The sequence below is a fragment of the Callorhinus ursinus genome, unplaced genomic scaffold, assembly GCF_003265705.2.
Source record: "Callorhinus ursinus isolate GAN/ISIS: 27379988/994484 unplaced genomic scaffold, GSC_fseal_2.0 scaffold3, whole genome shotgun sequence".
Taxonomy (NCBI): Eukaryota; Metazoa; Chordata; class Mammalia; order Carnivora; family Otariidae; genus Callorhinus; species Callorhinus ursinus.
In genome coordinates, this window is record NW_027397065.1 from 66,604,725 (window position 1) to 66,621,029 (window position 16,305).

The 16,305-nt window shown below is 45.3% G+C and overlaps 1 protein-coding gene across 4 annotated transcripts in view; it reads left to right on the plus strand.

The window, feature by feature from the left end:
- Nucleotides 1-16,305, plus strand: part of ADAMTS12 (ADAM metallopeptidase with thrombospondin type 1 motif 12) — a 297,469-nt gene that overhangs the window by 160,777 nt on the left and 120,387 nt on the right. For 3 of the 4 annotated variants that reach the window (XM_073891049.1, XM_073891050.1, XM_025867427.2), the window contains exons 4-5: nt 8,337-8,533; nt 9,265-9,348. In XM_073891049.1, the coding sequence (XP_073747150.1) occupies nt 8,337-8,533; nt 9,265-9,348 (281 nt within the window). Of the gene's footprint in view, nt 1-6,215; nt 6,527-8,336; nt 8,534-9,264; nt 9,349-16,305 lie in introns of those variants that run through there. The other variant, XM_073891051.1, reaches the window with a different exon arrangement.

Sequence of the window (16,305 nt, forward strand, 5' to 3'; positions counted from 1 at the left end):
TAGATCAGGAGTTCCAGAGTGGGCCTTTTCTTGGAAGGTCCTGCTGAAGCCCACGATCAGCCCTAAGTAATTGGTAACATGGTCCCATACTGGCCCATCATCCATCTCCCCACAGATGAAAGGGCTCCATTCTTCAAGAGCCCCCTCCTGTCTCTCCTACTTTTTCAGTCGTTCTGCTTAAGTCATATGTCTTTCGGGTCCATCGAGATGTACACCTTCATTGAGACCAGAGAGAACCCTAGAAAGAGAACATAAGCTACTTGAATAAATAGGTACCCTGCGTTTCTGTTCCCACTCTGTAGCTCCTGGAAAAGGCAGCCTTTCCTTCATTTCTACAGATCATCTTAGATTGACAGATCCTTATCATCTGAAGAAGCTTCAGCACTCATTTAATCTGACTTCTTCCTGAGCTAGGAATCCTTAAAAGCTGTATTTCCTAAGTGATGTGCCATGGAACACTAGGTATTAACGAGAGCTCTGAAAGCAACAAGTCCCAAGGTCAAGAGAGCTTGGGAAAAGTGTACTAAATTCCCTGCTTAGATTGCAGTGTAGCTAGTTATTTATAAACTGGTGGAATTCTATATTCTACTTGAAAATGTAACTCTGCAGGAATAAACTCTTTCTGAACACCTTCAGAAATGGAGAGCTCACCACCGAGGACCTAGAGGCTATGTATAAAATGCCTTTCATGATGCCTTAACGAAGTGTGAAAGTCCCTTGGTTATTCACCATTTCCTTACTAAGCTAAGGAAAGGATGTCATTAGAGTTCTATCAACGTTTCAGCTTGCTGGGACTCATTATTCTACTTGGTTGATTATTTAAATTTTTGGTTTCGTCCTCCTCTTCTGTCCCTAGCTGCCTCTTCCACACTGGTCTTCATTGTGAGAAACGCATCAGCACGTTTCTTTCTTTCTTTTTTTAATTTAATTTAATTGTATTAAATTATGTTATGTTAGTCACCATATAATACATCATTAGTTTTTGATGTAGTGTTCCATGTTTCATTGTTTTCATATAACACCCAGTGCTCCGTGCAGTACGTGCCCTCCTTAATACCCATCACCGGGCTGACCCATCCCCCCACCGCCCTCCCCTCTAGAACCCTCAGTTTGTTTCTTGGAGTCCATAGTCTCTCATGGTTCGTCTCTCCCTCCGATTCCCCTCCCTTCATTTTTCCCTTCCTTCTCCTAATGTCCTCCATGCTGTTCCTCATGTTCCACAAATAAGTGAAACCATATGATAATTGACTTTCTCTGCTTGACTTATTTCACTTAGCATCATCCCCTCCAGCCCCATCCATGTTGATGTAAAAGTTGGGTATTCATCCTTTCTGATGGCTGAGTAATATTCCATTGTCTGTATGGACCACATCTTCTTTATCCATTCATCTGTTGAAGGGCATCTCAGCTCTTTCCACAGTTTGGCTGTCGTGGACATTGCTGCTATGAACATTGGGGTGCATATGGCCCTTCTTTTCACTACATCTGTGTCTTTGGGGTAAATACTGAGTAGTGCAATTGCTGGGTCATAGGGTAGCTCTATTTTTAATTTTTTGAGGCAACTCCACACTGTTTTTCAGAGTGGCTGTACCAACTTGTATTCCCACCAACAGTGTAAGAGGGTTTGCCTTTCTCCACAACCTCTCCAACATTTGTTGTTTCTTGCCTTGTCAATTTTTGCCATTCTAACTGGTGTAAGGTGGTATCTCAATGTGGTTTTGATGTGAATTTCCCTGATGGCTAATGATGATGACCATTTTTTTTCATGTGTCTGTTAGCCATTTGTATGTCTTCTTTTGAGAAGTGTTTGTTCATGACTTCTGCCCATTTTTTGACTTGAACACGTACTATGTTCGTGGGTTGCCTCTTTGTTTTGTTGACTGTTTGCTTTGCTGTGCAGAAGCTTTTTATCTTGATGAAGTCCCAAAAGTTCATTTTTGCTTTTGTTTCACTTGCCTTTGGAGATATATCTTGATGTGGCTGATGTTGAGGAGGTTACTGTCTATGTTCTCCTCTAGGATTTTGATGCATTCCTGTCTCACATTGAGGTCTTTCATCCATTTTGAGTTTATCTTTGTGTATAGTGTTAAAGAATGGTCGAGTTTCATTCTTCTGCATATAGCTGTCCAGTTTTCCCAGCACGATTTATTGAAGAGACTGTCTTTTTTCCATTGCATATTTTCTCTTGCTTTGTTGAAGATTATTTGACCATAGAGTTGAGGGTCCATAGCTGGGCTCTCCATTCTGTTCCATTGGTCTATATGTCTGTTTTTGTGCCAGTACCGTGTATTTCTGTCAGAGGATGAGGAAGGGAAAGAAAGTGCGTGGGATTAGATCTCAAATCAGTGGAATTGCTTGTCATTGTGAGTGTTGGCAATGAATGAAATTGACAATTTAAAATAAGATAATAATGGATCATATTGTTTTATCAATTCTCATTCTGATTATTGGCTCTCTGGAGCGCTTAAAAAAAAAAAACTCCCTTTCACCTGCACTTGATTTAATTATGTTGTTTATTTTGGGAGGTTTCACATTTCCAAAATGATTCGTCATTTCCTTTCTCCTTTTTGACATGTTCTTAATGAAGTGAGGGCATTGTCAGCCAGGACCAGTCAGCCTTTAGGAAGCATATATCATTTGATTTTTTCAGGTACTTATACTTTTTGTCCACAGCCCTAAATCTGGGGAGTACTTGTTTTTGACATCTCCTGCTTATTAACGCTTAGACTCCTGTTGCTTCACTTGTTTGTCCTTGAAGACCTACATCTTCACTTTAGCAGTGGCCAGTTTTGAGAAATGGATAGTCTATTACCTAAGGACAAAAATAGTTTTGGTTCATAGTGAATAAAGTAGACTTCTTTTTACTGAAAATGAGCTTCCTGGCTGAGGCCTTTCAGATCTACCCAAAGCTGGTCCGAAGAGACAGACACCTCCGGCAGCTTAATTATCTTTGCCGCTGAATATGAGCACCAGTACTGACATTCAGCTCGGTTGGGAAAGGCAACAGTGTTCTCCCAGGAAGGGGGTCTGGTCGTAAGTGTGTGCCCACTGTGTGGGCAGTGGAAGGTGTGTTTGCTCAACTGGAACAACACCCAGAGCTGAAAGGACCCTTAGAGATAGTGTCATCGGGTGGTTCAGCTCTGCCATGTGGACTCCCTTTCTGTGCCATCTGCCACACGTGCCTTGGGATTCTTTCTTTCCCTTGCTTTTTGCATAATCTTTGTCTGAAGAAAGGGTTCTGTTACTAAAACACATTTTTATTTATTTATTTATTTTATTTTTTTTTAAGTAATCTCTATACCCAACATGGGGCTCCAACTCACGGCCCTGAGATCAAGAGTCGCATGCCCTACCGACTGAGGCAGAGAGATGCCCCTAACATACATTTTAAAAGTAGGAGTCCAGTTCACTGTCCTCATTACGTGGCGGGGGGGGGCGGGGTTGAGGGTCGGGGAGGTGATGAGATCACTGCTCCAAGGTCATGGGACCTATAAGTGGCTCAGTACAGAAGTGGTTCAGGCCAGGCCCATGCGGTCGGGGAGTGAACAGTTGTCAACGGTGGGCCTGAATAGAAGCTTTCTAGGTCCTATCAGACTTAAAATGTTCTTCCTTTTTCCTGGTGCCATTTCTCCAGCCACCACATCTGGGTCCAGGACATCTTCTCTCAGTATGTTACGTCTGGATTGTACAAGAGAAGTGAGACATTGTTTCCAGAAAGCCAGTAGCAAAAAGTGACATATTACCTATTGAGCTTCTCCTACACAAATTTCCTTCGAGCTTTGCTAAGGACTGGTAGGGACTTGGAGCTTTGGGGTCAGCTGGTGTCTGGTCCACCTTTTCCCCTAGGATGACCATCTTGAGCTAATCCTTTCTACTCCCCACATTGCAGTTTCCAGCCAGAAGTTTCTCAGGACCCCCACCTCCATCTTCACACCCACCAATCTAAATGACATTCAGACCGATTCATCTAAAATGCTGGTCTGCTGGGGCACCTGGGTGGCTCAGTCGCTTAAGCATCTGACTTGATTCCAGCTCACGTACTGATCTCAAGGTCCTAGGACTGAGCCCTGTGGGGGACTCTGCACTCAGTGTGGAGCCTGCTTGGGATTCTCCTTCTCCGTCTCCCTCCGTCCCTTTCCTGTGTGCGTGCATGTGGCTCTCTCTGTCTCAAATACATCTTAAAAAAAACCAATTTTTTGTTTTAAATGCAGGGCTGCTGCTTATTGGCTTAGAGAGTTTAAACAAATTTTGTAACCTCTCTGAATTTCCTGTTTCTTACTTTAAAATGGCAATAATAAGACTTACAAAGTTATTGAGAACTAACTAGTAAAGGATCAAATAAAAAAGTGCTTCTCACAAGCCAGGCTTTTGTTAGGCGGTGGCAGTCAGTGACCGTGTCGCTGCTGAGGTGTTGTTTCAGGAACCTCACCCATGCTGGTGGCGGGAAGGGGGGAGTCAGGGCCCTGGGTCTCATTTGTCTAGAAGCTGTAGGGTTGTGGCCTGGAGAAGATTAACCTGAGAGGATCTTCGTGGGGGCAGCTGGGCCTCAAATCTGGCGGTAGGTGCCGTTAATGGCCAGTTTGCAGTTAGCGGTAAGTAACGCTTTATAGGCCAGGCAGACATCCCCCCTCTCCACGAGAAATCTGTGCACGAGGCAGTGGAAGAGAATCGAGGTGAGGGAACAGCTGAGTTAGGGACGGAGGCAGAGCCTTGAGCACGTACCTCAGTGGAGACATGACTTCATTGCCCGTGCCAGAAGCTCCTGGCACGCTGAAAACATCCCTTAAAGTCCAGGTATCATTTCCTGGGTCTTCTCCCCTCTTTGTTCGCTTGCCTTGTTCCCTGGTCATCCTTGAGCCTCCTCCGAGCACCTGGCTCCAGCCATGCTTCCTGCCTGTCTGCAGACGACCTGGCCCCACCGGAAGGCTGAGAGATGGGCCGCAGGTAAAGGCTCTGCTACCCCGGAAAGCTCTAAATGAGAGAGCGCTCTGTGAAGAGCTGCCTAAAGCATGCGGGGTTTGCGGAAGGGAAAAGGGAGTCTATCGTTTGTATTTTGCAGAGATCCATAGGCCCTCAGCTCTGTTAGCACGAGAGCTGCCCTTCGCTAGCTTCAGGCCTGGAAAGAGTCCGCCCTGGGTCAGGACTGGAAATTGTCCTGATGTAAACTGCCCACGTAGCTAGATTTCGCCCCCTAAAACAAACACTTCACAGTCTCAGTGTGGAGAATTCTTGAATTGAAACGAGTCATCCCAAAGGGAAAAGTAGAGAGCTCTTGCCGTTTTCCTGTATTTGCGATTCCTAAATTGTGTCTGATTCATCTTCAGTTTTTCCTTCACCCACGCACCAAGCCTTTATTGGGTGCCACTGTTCGCCAGACATGGCGTTAGGCCCTGGGGACAAAGCTACAGGAGACGCCCTTCTGTGCGCACAGCCTCACTGGAAGCCCCCTGAAGAGCAGGGAGTCGCAGCAGTGTGGGAAGCTCTCGGTGTGAGGCCTGCAGGGAGTCGCAGCAGTGTGGGAAGCTCTCGGTGTGAGGCCTGCGCAGAAGCTGCCCCAGCCCAGAAGAGGCATCTCTGAACAGTGTGCGTGGCGTGGTGTATGGACGGAGTTGTGTCCTCCCAAATTTCCTCTGTGGAGACCCTAACTCCCTGTGTGGCTGTATATGGACATAGGGCTTTGGGGAGGTAACTCAGGTTAAATGAGGTCATAAGGGTGGGGTCCTAATTCAACAGGATGGGTGGCCATAGAAGAGGATGAGAGAGAGATCTGTCCACGTGCACACAGTGAGGAAAAACCATGTTCACAGATAGTGGGAGGGTGGCCATCTGCAGCCAGGAAGAGAGCCAGTTCTCCTGCTAGCTCCTCGCCAGAGCCTGCACTTGCTGCCATCTGATCTTGGACTTACAGCTTCAGGGACTGTGTGAGAAAATAGATTTCTCTTGTTTAAGCTATGGTATTTTGCTACGGCAGCCTGAGCGGACTAAGACAGCCTGTGTGTGTTGGGAGGGGTGACAGGGTCGGGGGAGCTTTCTAGAATTGTTGGCATCTCACCTGCTCCTGAGGAACTGTCTGGCTTTGTCACCAGGCCTTTGGAGATAAATGCGTGGGGCTGACTTCTTGTACAGCCTAAAATTTTTTGAACAGAAGCGTTTCTTCTGTTAAGTCTGGGATGACGTCAAGAGAGCCTGACAAAGTCGGCCTACATATGTACGATCATCTTTTCCTGCTCGGTCCCCTCAGGGCCCGGAGTGAATCCCACCGCGGCTGCAAAGCTTCTGGCGCTGTCCGTAATACAACAGACATCCCTACCTTGGGAATTACTTGAAGCCCGATGACGTTTTCATTAGCACGAGGATCTGGCCTTTAGCAAGTGCTTAGCGTAGGTCTTGTAGGAAATCTTCGGTTGACATGTCTTCACCAGACTGCATTCTCGTTTCCACATTTCCTCCTACCTGCCCTTTTGTTTACTGAGAACTTGCCTGACTGTTTGCTGGAAAAATGGAAATAACTTGATGGGCTTTAAAGGTATCTTTGGTTTTTTTCCTTTAAACTCTGCTGACCGACATTGAGATAAAAGGTGGAGGGCGGTGGGTAGAGGCAAAGCCGTGAGATAAGAAAGGACTTTATCCCAGCAGCGTCCCCCCAGCCAGCCTCCCACCAGCTCCTACCTGTAGGCACCTGAGGCCTGAGTGGAGCGGCGCCCACAGCTGCAGCCTGCGGGGGGCGGGAGGGTCCTGCTTTTATGGACGGGCTGTCGCACCCTCTGTGCCAACTGCAGGGAGCCGGCCAAAGCCTCTGTGAGCGGGGGTGGGTGATGAGCCTACATGGCCAAGGGAGGGGGCTCAGGGAGCGCACTGAGGATCCCTGCCGCTTGGAGGAGGTCCGCCCCCACACCGCACGGACGGGGGGGATTGAGAGAAGGAAATCACACCTAAGCGGGTTGACAGGATTCCTCTCCTTGGCCTGGTCTGCTAACACCCCTTCCAGAACACACGCCCCATGTGGGCTCAAGTGTGGCTTGCTCCCTGGCTTGCACAGAGAGATTTGGAAACATAGTCTGAATCGTTCCCATGAGCTTTGAAAAGAGGGTGACAGACGGGGGGAAAAGTGGGGTGCAGAGTTAGAACACATTGAAAACATCTCCGGAGATTTCTGAGGGAAGGCATACTTATCCATGTAAAGCCGGTGGAGAAGGAAAGTAGAAGGTTGTTCTCCCGCAGACAGATGAGGGGCTAACCATCTCCTCATCTGCAAACCTTCACAAGACTTCCCTGCAAGGCTAACAAAATCCTGGTTATTTTATCAAAGTGCGGCTTTATTATTTTCAAGTAAAGCTCATAATAAATGAATTTGAAATTATAGACTTATGATTACGTCTCTCTCTCTTTTATTTTATTTATTTATTTTTTTTGGTAACTACTCCTCAGCGTGTTCTGACTTCACGTAGACAGTGAAACTGAGGCAGCGGGAAGGGTTACAGAGCAAATTAGTGTATCCACTCTACCTTCATACCTTCTAGAAGTGTATGCAGCTTGTCCAGCTTACATGTTCTCCAGCTGTATGCATGTTTACTCGGCGGGAGACAATGTGGTGTATATGAAAAACACATGACTCCAGGGCATAGAAAACCCTGGATCTTCTGCACCTTATGGGCTGTGTGACTTTGGGGAAATTATTGAACCAGGTATTTTGAACATTAATTTTCACATGTGCAAAACAGAGATAGAAGTACGTCCCTCAAATGTTCATGAGGATAAACAACTCGGTGTTTTAAAACCCTGTACACTGCTTGGCATATAGTAGGCACTGAATAGTTTAGAGGAGGGGGAGGAAAGGAAAAAGTTCCCAGTTTTGATTATAACATCTTCTTAATAGTGAGGGGCCTATTTAATGAAATAGGTAGTAATTATTTCAAAGAAGTACTTTGAATCCCTGTAAGAGGCAGATTTCAGTTATCTTGGTCATAATCATTCAGATTGGTCCCTTCTTCCATTTCAGACACACATATATAAGAACATTGTATTTCTGGGGCGCCTGGGTGGCTCAGTCAGTTAAGCTTCTGTCTTCGGTTCAGGTCATGATCCCGGGGCCCTGGGATCGAGCCCCGAGTCAGCCTCCCTGCTCTGCGGGAAGCCTGCTTCTCCCTCCTCCTCTGCCTGCCACTCTGTCTGCTTGTGCTCTCTCTCTCTCTGTCAAATAAAAAAAAAAAAAAGAACATCGCGTTCCTACACTGTTAAACATAAATTAAACTTATGGCCTTGAATCTTTAAAACATAGGTGAGTAGTATATGAGAGATACATAGCGTTAGCCCCATGTCTTCTGTTTAATGTTTAGACGGTCTTGCCACCTCCCAGAAGCTGGAGCAACAGCGAGAGAAGTGGGAGAGGAACCACTGGCCCAGCAGAGGCCTGTCGCGGCGTTCCATCAGCAAAGAGCGATGGGTGGAGACGCTGGTGGTGGCTGACACGAAGATGATTGAGTATCATGGGAGCGACAGCGTGGAGTCCTATATCCTCACCATCATGAACATGGTAAGTCAGACTGTGGGGTGAGGAGAGGCAGCTGGGGAACAGGCGTCACCCTCCAAAAATAAGAGAGACCTTTTTTGTTCTTTTCACATGTATATATGAATCTACTCCCTGCCTAAGTGAGGAAGGTTGGAAATTCAGGACCAATTAGTCTGTCTCTTAAAAATGTGTATCCTAGGGGAATTTGGAATTTATCACGTATTTTCTACTAGGTATTTCTCAAGTGACTCAGTCCTTTTAGTATGAGTTTATCTCACCAATTTATATTAGTGCACAGATAAGTAAACTGAGGCAAAGTACTAGAACATGATTTCCTGAAGGTAGTTAGAACTGGAATAAAGTTAATGACCCCTGATTCCAGACTTCCCTTTCTCATTCTTGATGTTTCTGCCTCCCCAGAGAGAGTGTTAGTCCTGTCGAGATGGGGAAAAGTATTTGCCTCCGGAACTGATAATAAAAGAGAGAAAGACCCTGGGTCGGGGCAAGGGTCAAAGAGAAGAAAGGCACCAGTCCCTCAAGCAGACAGCCAGCCAGTCACCGTGGAAAGGTTGCCTTTGGGTATCATAATGTGGATTGGCCAGGGAGTCTCTCACTCTTCCTTGTACTCTCCCCAGAATTCCTGACCTCTAAGATGACATTTATTTTGAGTGCATCACCATGCTATTTCCCCCCTCCTCCGGCATTTGTCTGTTACCTATTCATGTGAGCTAATGGTTTTCCATTTCCGACTCTAGGTCACTGGGTTGTTCCACAACCCAAGCATTGGCAATGCAATTCACATTGTTGTGGTTCGGCTCATTCTACTTGAAGAAGAAGAGGTAAGGGGTAGTTTTTCTCCACTCCTCTGACCTGTATTCTTACACTCCCTACCTCCTTGACAGGACAGCTCCTGATGGACAAGAAAGGGAGCACCAGGAAGGTGTTTAGAAACCTATTGAGAAGGAAAATGATATTTCTGTATTATTTTCTTGGGAATTTTGTGCTGTCAAGTGGGAGATGGAGAACATTTCTGAGATAGACATCATTGGAATCACCTGGCAGTCATTTAGTCTGGTAACACACAAATCGGATTTACAGCAGTGACTTAGAATGTTCCACGGTGAAAAAGACTAAATCAGAAAATGGTTGCATGGTTTCAGTAAAAGTTAAAAGGGACATGGAAATGTTGAACACTTTATCCTGTTTATTTACCTCTTGCATATTAGTTAATTAATTAATACATACCCCTCAACTCTGGGCTGTCTTGTCTCTCTGTACTTTTGCCCTTGGAAATGTCATCTGTTTGCAGAGACTTACATGTCTTCTACATGCTGAGACGCAGTTTCTTCTTCAAACCCAGACCGCTTCCTTGCACTCCAGACTCATGTCCTGACGCCTCCTTGCCATTTCACCCTGAATGTGTCAGAGCCCACCCAAACGTGCAAACTCAGTAAGTCCACCGTGGCATTCTTGATTTCTCCCAGCCCGGATCATCTCAGTTCTGCCTGCCCCCGTGCTCCAGCCCTCTGTGGTACCCGTCTTGCTAACCATGCAGAAGCCTAGGAGTCATTCTTGAATCCTCCTCCTCTTATCGTCCACATTCAACAGCAAGGCCCACAATGCTACCTTCAAGATCATCTCAAGACCACCCACTGTCCATCATCTCTACAGTCATTATGTTGCCTTAGGCCTTATTGTAATCTTACTGCAGGGAACTCCCAAATGGTCTTCCTGTTTTAAGACTTGCCCTCCATAATCCTTTCTCCATGTAGCAGTTAGACTGGTAATCTTAAATGAAAATTGAGTTGCTCCACTGCACAAAACTGTTAAATAGCTTTCTGTTGTTTTTAGAACAAAATAAAAAATTTTTACCGTGCCCTGCCGAGACCTTCATGATCATGCCTGCATCCCCCTTTCCGGTCTTTCCTTATGTTGCTCTCTGCCTTGTTTCCCACCTCGAACTCCCTGGACTTCAGGTAGGTTCTGGAACACGCATGGCCCTTTTCAGCCTCATGGCTTGTGCAACTTATGGTTGCTGATGCCCGAAATACCCCTTCCGTGGCTCTACTGATGGTTGGCACATTCTCTGGCACCTGTCAGATCTCTGTTTAAATGCTGCCTCTCCAGACAAGTGTCAGTGACCAGCTGACTCGAAGCCAACCCCACTTGCTGTTCTCCGTCACAGAATAAGCTTTACTTCCTTTATTGGTACTTCTCTCACAGCTCATTGCTTTTTCTGTATATTTGTTTACTCTTCTCTTGCCTGTTTACTCTTCTCTTAGCCACCATCACAATGTGAATTCCTTCTTTATTCTTGGCTGTATCCCCAGCACGTAACACAGTGCCTGGGACGTGAATGAATGAAGTAACATTCAGTGAAGGAATGAACCAGCCAACCTGGTGAAATGCCTTTGCAAACTACTCACCTTACCTAGCAGCTGAAATATGTGAAGAATGGCCTCATTCAAGTCTCCCTCTGCAAGACACCTGAGGTCAAAAGGCTCGAGGCAGGATTTACTGTTTTCTGGCCTCCACAATCAGAAGACTTGAAAAACAATCATATCTGGAGCCTGGATCCATTTTCCTTTTTCTCTCCCCTACCATTCCCCACTTAACGAATCACTCAAGGCATACTTTGGGTATCTTGGAATACTGATGGTTGTATTATTTTTCCTTCCTGTGAACCTTTTGTTATGAAAAGTTTTCTAAAACTTAGAAACCAAGCAACACAAAAGCTCTGTATCTTTTCAATGTCTAACATGACCTATCTGACTCTATGGGAATGCAATTTTGCCTGATTTTTAAGTGCTTATTGAGTAGGTCCTAGACACAGTAGAGTTAGGTATTAAGATGCAGAAAACTGACAGGGTACAAATAAATGATTTTTGTCCCGAAGAGGTGAAGATAATTTGTATCTAGCAGAGAGCTCTGAAGGTTGCGGTTTTATTGGTCTGTTGACTAATTTTGTATCTAAATTTAGCGATCTGATTCCGGCATTCTTCTTTATAGTTTCACCAGCTAAAGTGGCATCACTTTCCTGTATCTGCCTTTGAACCAGCTTGGACATCTTGTCTATCTTCTTATCAATGAGTTAAATACATCCCTAACATGCTCACTATATATTTGTATGAAAATTATGTTTTTAGCTCTGTAAAAGTTATACTTTGATACTTTGGAAGACAAATATCCACCATTGTATAATCATCTCTCTTACATGCATGCATAACTGCAAAATGTGTAGAAGTTTAGGGTTTTCAAACAAACAAACAAACAAAAAGCCAAGGAGAAACTTTCCCCTCTGCAGTCCCTATGGTAGTGCTAGTCAGACCTCAAAGTGTGCCTTCCATGGATCAGGCCCCTTAAAACTCCACATCTCTCCATCCCTAGGAAACAATGGCCCTTGGAGACTGTGGAAGTCTCCTGATCAGATGGGGAGGCCACCAAAGGTGGGGTGACTCAATTGGATGGAGGCCAGCAGCGTGGGCGGTGGAAGAATTGACTTGAGACAGAGCAAAAGGGATAGAAGTCTACTGAACCCACTGCCAGGGAGCAGCAGGCAGGACAGCTGGGGAAAGGCTGTCTGCCGGGAGGCAGTGTGGAGGCTGTAGTTAAGGAGGAAGGTGAGGACGAATGGGAACATATGGAGTTTTCCTTTTTTGGTGTCTGGGTGTCAGTTGACCCATTGGTCAGCTAGGGCTTATGGGTATTTTGAGGTGGGTCGCCTAATAGGCCTGTCTGTATTTGGCGGGGAAGGTGTCGCTGTGGGTTCTTCTACCTTACGTATGTTTCTATCGTTCAAGTTGGTTGCCTAAAAGCAACCTCAGCAGAATCCTTTGAAAGAATTTGATTGACACCTACCTCTCTGACTCCATCACAATAATATTGTTTTTCTTCTTCCTGTTCTCATTTTGCAAGAGCAGAGATGCAAATGATTTGCTAAAAAACAAAACCAAACAAAACAAAAAACATGGCTTCCTTCCTTTTACTTGCCAAATATCTTAGACTTTTATAGAATCTCCCTCCATGTGACACAAGGTCCATAATTTGACAATAGAATTGCTGTCTCATCAAAGAGTTACAATTTGCAATTCTCATTTTCTTGATTGCCAGATCATGACTCAAGCTATTCTTCACATCTTTGACTAATGAGCAGCCTTGACCACAATGAGTGACAATGATCCCAGCCTTAACTGACATGAGGGTAGCAGCCAGAGACAGAAAGTACAGTGTGAGGTATTGGGAGGGACTCCTCCTTTGAGCAAGGAGACCTGAGTTCTAGTCTCACTTTGCACTCATCCAGAAGGTAACTCTGAAGAAGTGACATCATTGCTGCACACACTGTTTTTTTTGCCATCTGTAAATCAAAAGAGAGTGCAATTTTTCTATATTAACTGTATATCAAACACTATGTTGGCCTCTGAGGATACAAATATGAATATAAGTCTTATTTCCTGATTCTGAGATGTTTAGAGTCTGATGTGCACAAGCACAAAATAGAAAATTTCAAACTGAGTTGTCCTGAGTATAAAAAAAAGTAAAAGAGCCCCAGGCTAGGGAAGGCTAAGCTGGGTTTTAGAGGATGAGAAGGAATTAACTAGTGAAGAAGGACATTCCAGGTAGAGGAAGCTGCACAGTCAGCTTGAGCATGTAAACTAGCATCTTACACCTGAGGACACATCACTGATAATGAACCCCCAGACGGGAGGCTGAGTAACCTTGCCATGCACAGAGACAGTGGACTCTGCAGGAGGCAGGAGAGAGAATCGGGGGTCCCCATCTGCCCCTCTCCATGCACACCTGGTCTTGTTGCCCTCCTGGTCTCTGTGCTGACATCATCACCCTTCCAGAGGAGGAAGCCAGAGATCCAAAGACATCCAGAGCACCTCCCTCTCCCACCCCTCATATCCAGTCCATCGGTAGGTGTTGCCAATTTTGTCTGACCATCTGCATTTCTGTCGCTTAAATTCAAGATAGAGTCCTCTGTTTCTTGGGCTACAGTTGTGTTTACTTTTTCTACCTGGATGCCTTTCAATCTCGTTTTCTCATCGCAGCCAAATGGTAATCCCATCATACCCTCCCTCCTGGCACCCATTCTCCGACCCCCACCCCTGGTTTAAAGCCATCTCGTGCTTTTCTGATTCCCTCTCTCATCTCTTACCATGCCCCGCTTGCCTTTGGGATAGAGCAGTAGCCTTCTCCTCATGGTGTCTCCTGCCACTGGTCTTGTTGCCCAGACTGTCTTCCTTCTTGTCTTCACTCAGTTGACCCCTTAATCCTTCAGATATTGGCTCAAGGGTCAGTTCACTGGGGAAGCCTTCCCTGACCTTCATGCCCAGCAAGATTCTATCATATGCTTTCACAGTGCTGTGCATTTCTCCTTCATAGCACATATCACAGTTGTAATTTAACATCTGTTTGTTTGATGCACTTCCCTTCATTAGTATCCAAGACTTAAAGACAGAGGCTGGGTCTGGTGTTGCTCCCCACCTAGCCCTATTGGTACATAATAGATAAGGGAAAGAGTGAGCATGTGAAGTCAGCAGTCAGAGGGCGAAGGTGAGGGTTGGCAGTGGCCATGGTCATGACAAGCCTTGTAAAGGGATAGAGTCCAAATAAGGGGATATGGATCTAATTCTAGGGGAGCCTCTGGGTGGTTCCAAACTGAGGGATGAAATGGAGAGAAAGGCACTAGAGAGAGAGTTCTAGGGCTCCGTGGAAAGTGACATGAGGTGGGAATGCTGAGGTAGGCCGCATCCATAATGCCTTTCTACAACCCCCGTCTTTCTTATTCTAATCACATCTGACAGCTGACATCATTTTGGACTTCATTTCCTGTGGTGGGTCCAAGAGACTTTCTGCTTAATACATAAAGTACAGTTTTTGTTTGTCAGTCACTGCTATGTAAAAACCACTATGGATTTTCATTATGTTTTGAGAATAAACCGGGATATAATTGGACATGATACTCAATTTGGAGCATCCTGGAGGCTTCCTCAAAGATGAGGTGGTCATATTTCAGACCAGCGGAAACTGAGGTACCCAAAACCATGCACTGGAAAGACATGTCAGTCATACTGAGACATCATGGGCCACAAAATCAAAGAGTAGCTTCAGATATGAGGCAGTGTGCTCTCTCATTCCTATCCTGCCTCCCTCCAGCCCTGAATCAAGCTCTCATTTTCCTGTTATGACCCTAAACCTGTCCTTTGAACATTTCATTCTCCCTCAAAGACTTGGACACAGACTTGGCCTCAAGCCCTTTCCGCTTTAGACCATTTCATTCGATGGCCTCCCTGTTCCCCTTTTGGGTCAGAGGTTAAGGATAAGATTACTCTCCTCTTTCCAACTCTTGTGAGCAGTTGACATCAGGGAGAGTTCCAGATGTATCATTAGTCCCTCCCCTTTCAAGCTATAGGAAATTTGGTAAGTTTTTTGACCTGTTTGTGCCTCCGTTTCTTCCTTTTGTAAAATGGGGATAATCATATCTACTTCCTAGGGTTGCTGTGAGAATCAGACATGTGAATTCCTGCATTAGTTAGCGTAGTATCTGGCTCATAGAAACCAGGGGGTAAATGTTACTTCTCATCATCATCTCTAAGGTCCTACCACAACCTTGTAAATCTGTTGCTGGTATGCTCATTGCACAGAATTGTGCAGATTTGTTGAAGGAAAATAGAAAATAGGAAGGACGAGATTAGGATCCTAAGTTGGAGACTTCTTTTAAGAATAGGATACAGAAAAAACAGGGCTGGGAGTGAGTTAGGATGAGGCCGGATGTGCCGTCTGGGGTGGAGCCTGCGGGTGTCAGGCTGGCTTGAAGGAGCAGCAGCCGGAGGGCGGATAGGCAGGAAGATGGTGACTGTTCGCACAGAAAATGAATTTCCCTCTTGGTCTGGGAGTGATTTAATGTTGGGTTCCCTTTTGCAAGACTCTGGAGTTAAAAAACCTGTTAGTTTTGGGAACTCGGGGGGATGATTTCTCCTGCCCTCTAGGTGTTTAGGTCTGTAATAACCCATATGATAGTAGCTTTTTCAGGATAAGTGTCAAAAATATTGGCAAACAATTTGTACACTCATCACTTTTTTAAATCAAGAATCTCTCCCTCTGATAGGGCACCTGGGTGGCTCAGTTGGTTAAGCATCTGCCTTTGGGTCAGGTCATGATCCCAGGGTCCTGGAATCAAGCTCCGCATCGGGGTCCCTGCTCCTCAGGGGGTCTGCTTCTCCCTCTGCCTCTGCATCTCCTCACTGCTTGTGCGCTAGCTCTCTCTCTCTCTCTCTCTCTCTCTCTCTGAAGTGAATAAATAAAATCTTTAAAGAAAAAAAAAAGAATCTTTTCCTCTGATAGATGAGTTATTCTTTAGTTTTCATGTAAAACTTTGTACTATTTTCTCTTCTCTGTCCAATTTCTTTTCTTCCTAGGAACCTAAGCCTGGTTGGCAGAGAATAATCAGGTTTTGCATTGAATCCCAAGCTGCTACTAACAATTCCCAAGGAAATCGATACAAGATTTTTTTTTTTCATTATAAGGGGAGCTTACCCAGAGAGAACAATTTATAGCAAAAGCCACATTTTGCAAAATCATTTCCTGTCTCCCATTTGGGGCTGCTTCTGTGAGCTGTTGCTGATTTCCTTGAGGTCTTCTTCCCATCCTTTGGTGTCATGTACCCAAATGAGTAGGGAAGGGGAAGTGGGGAGTGAATTGAACTCACCTGAGAAAATGAGGTGAGAAAAAAACAGTGAAAGAACAAAAAGGGAAAGCTATTTTTGGGGGGGGGCGAAATCAGTGTGGATGGG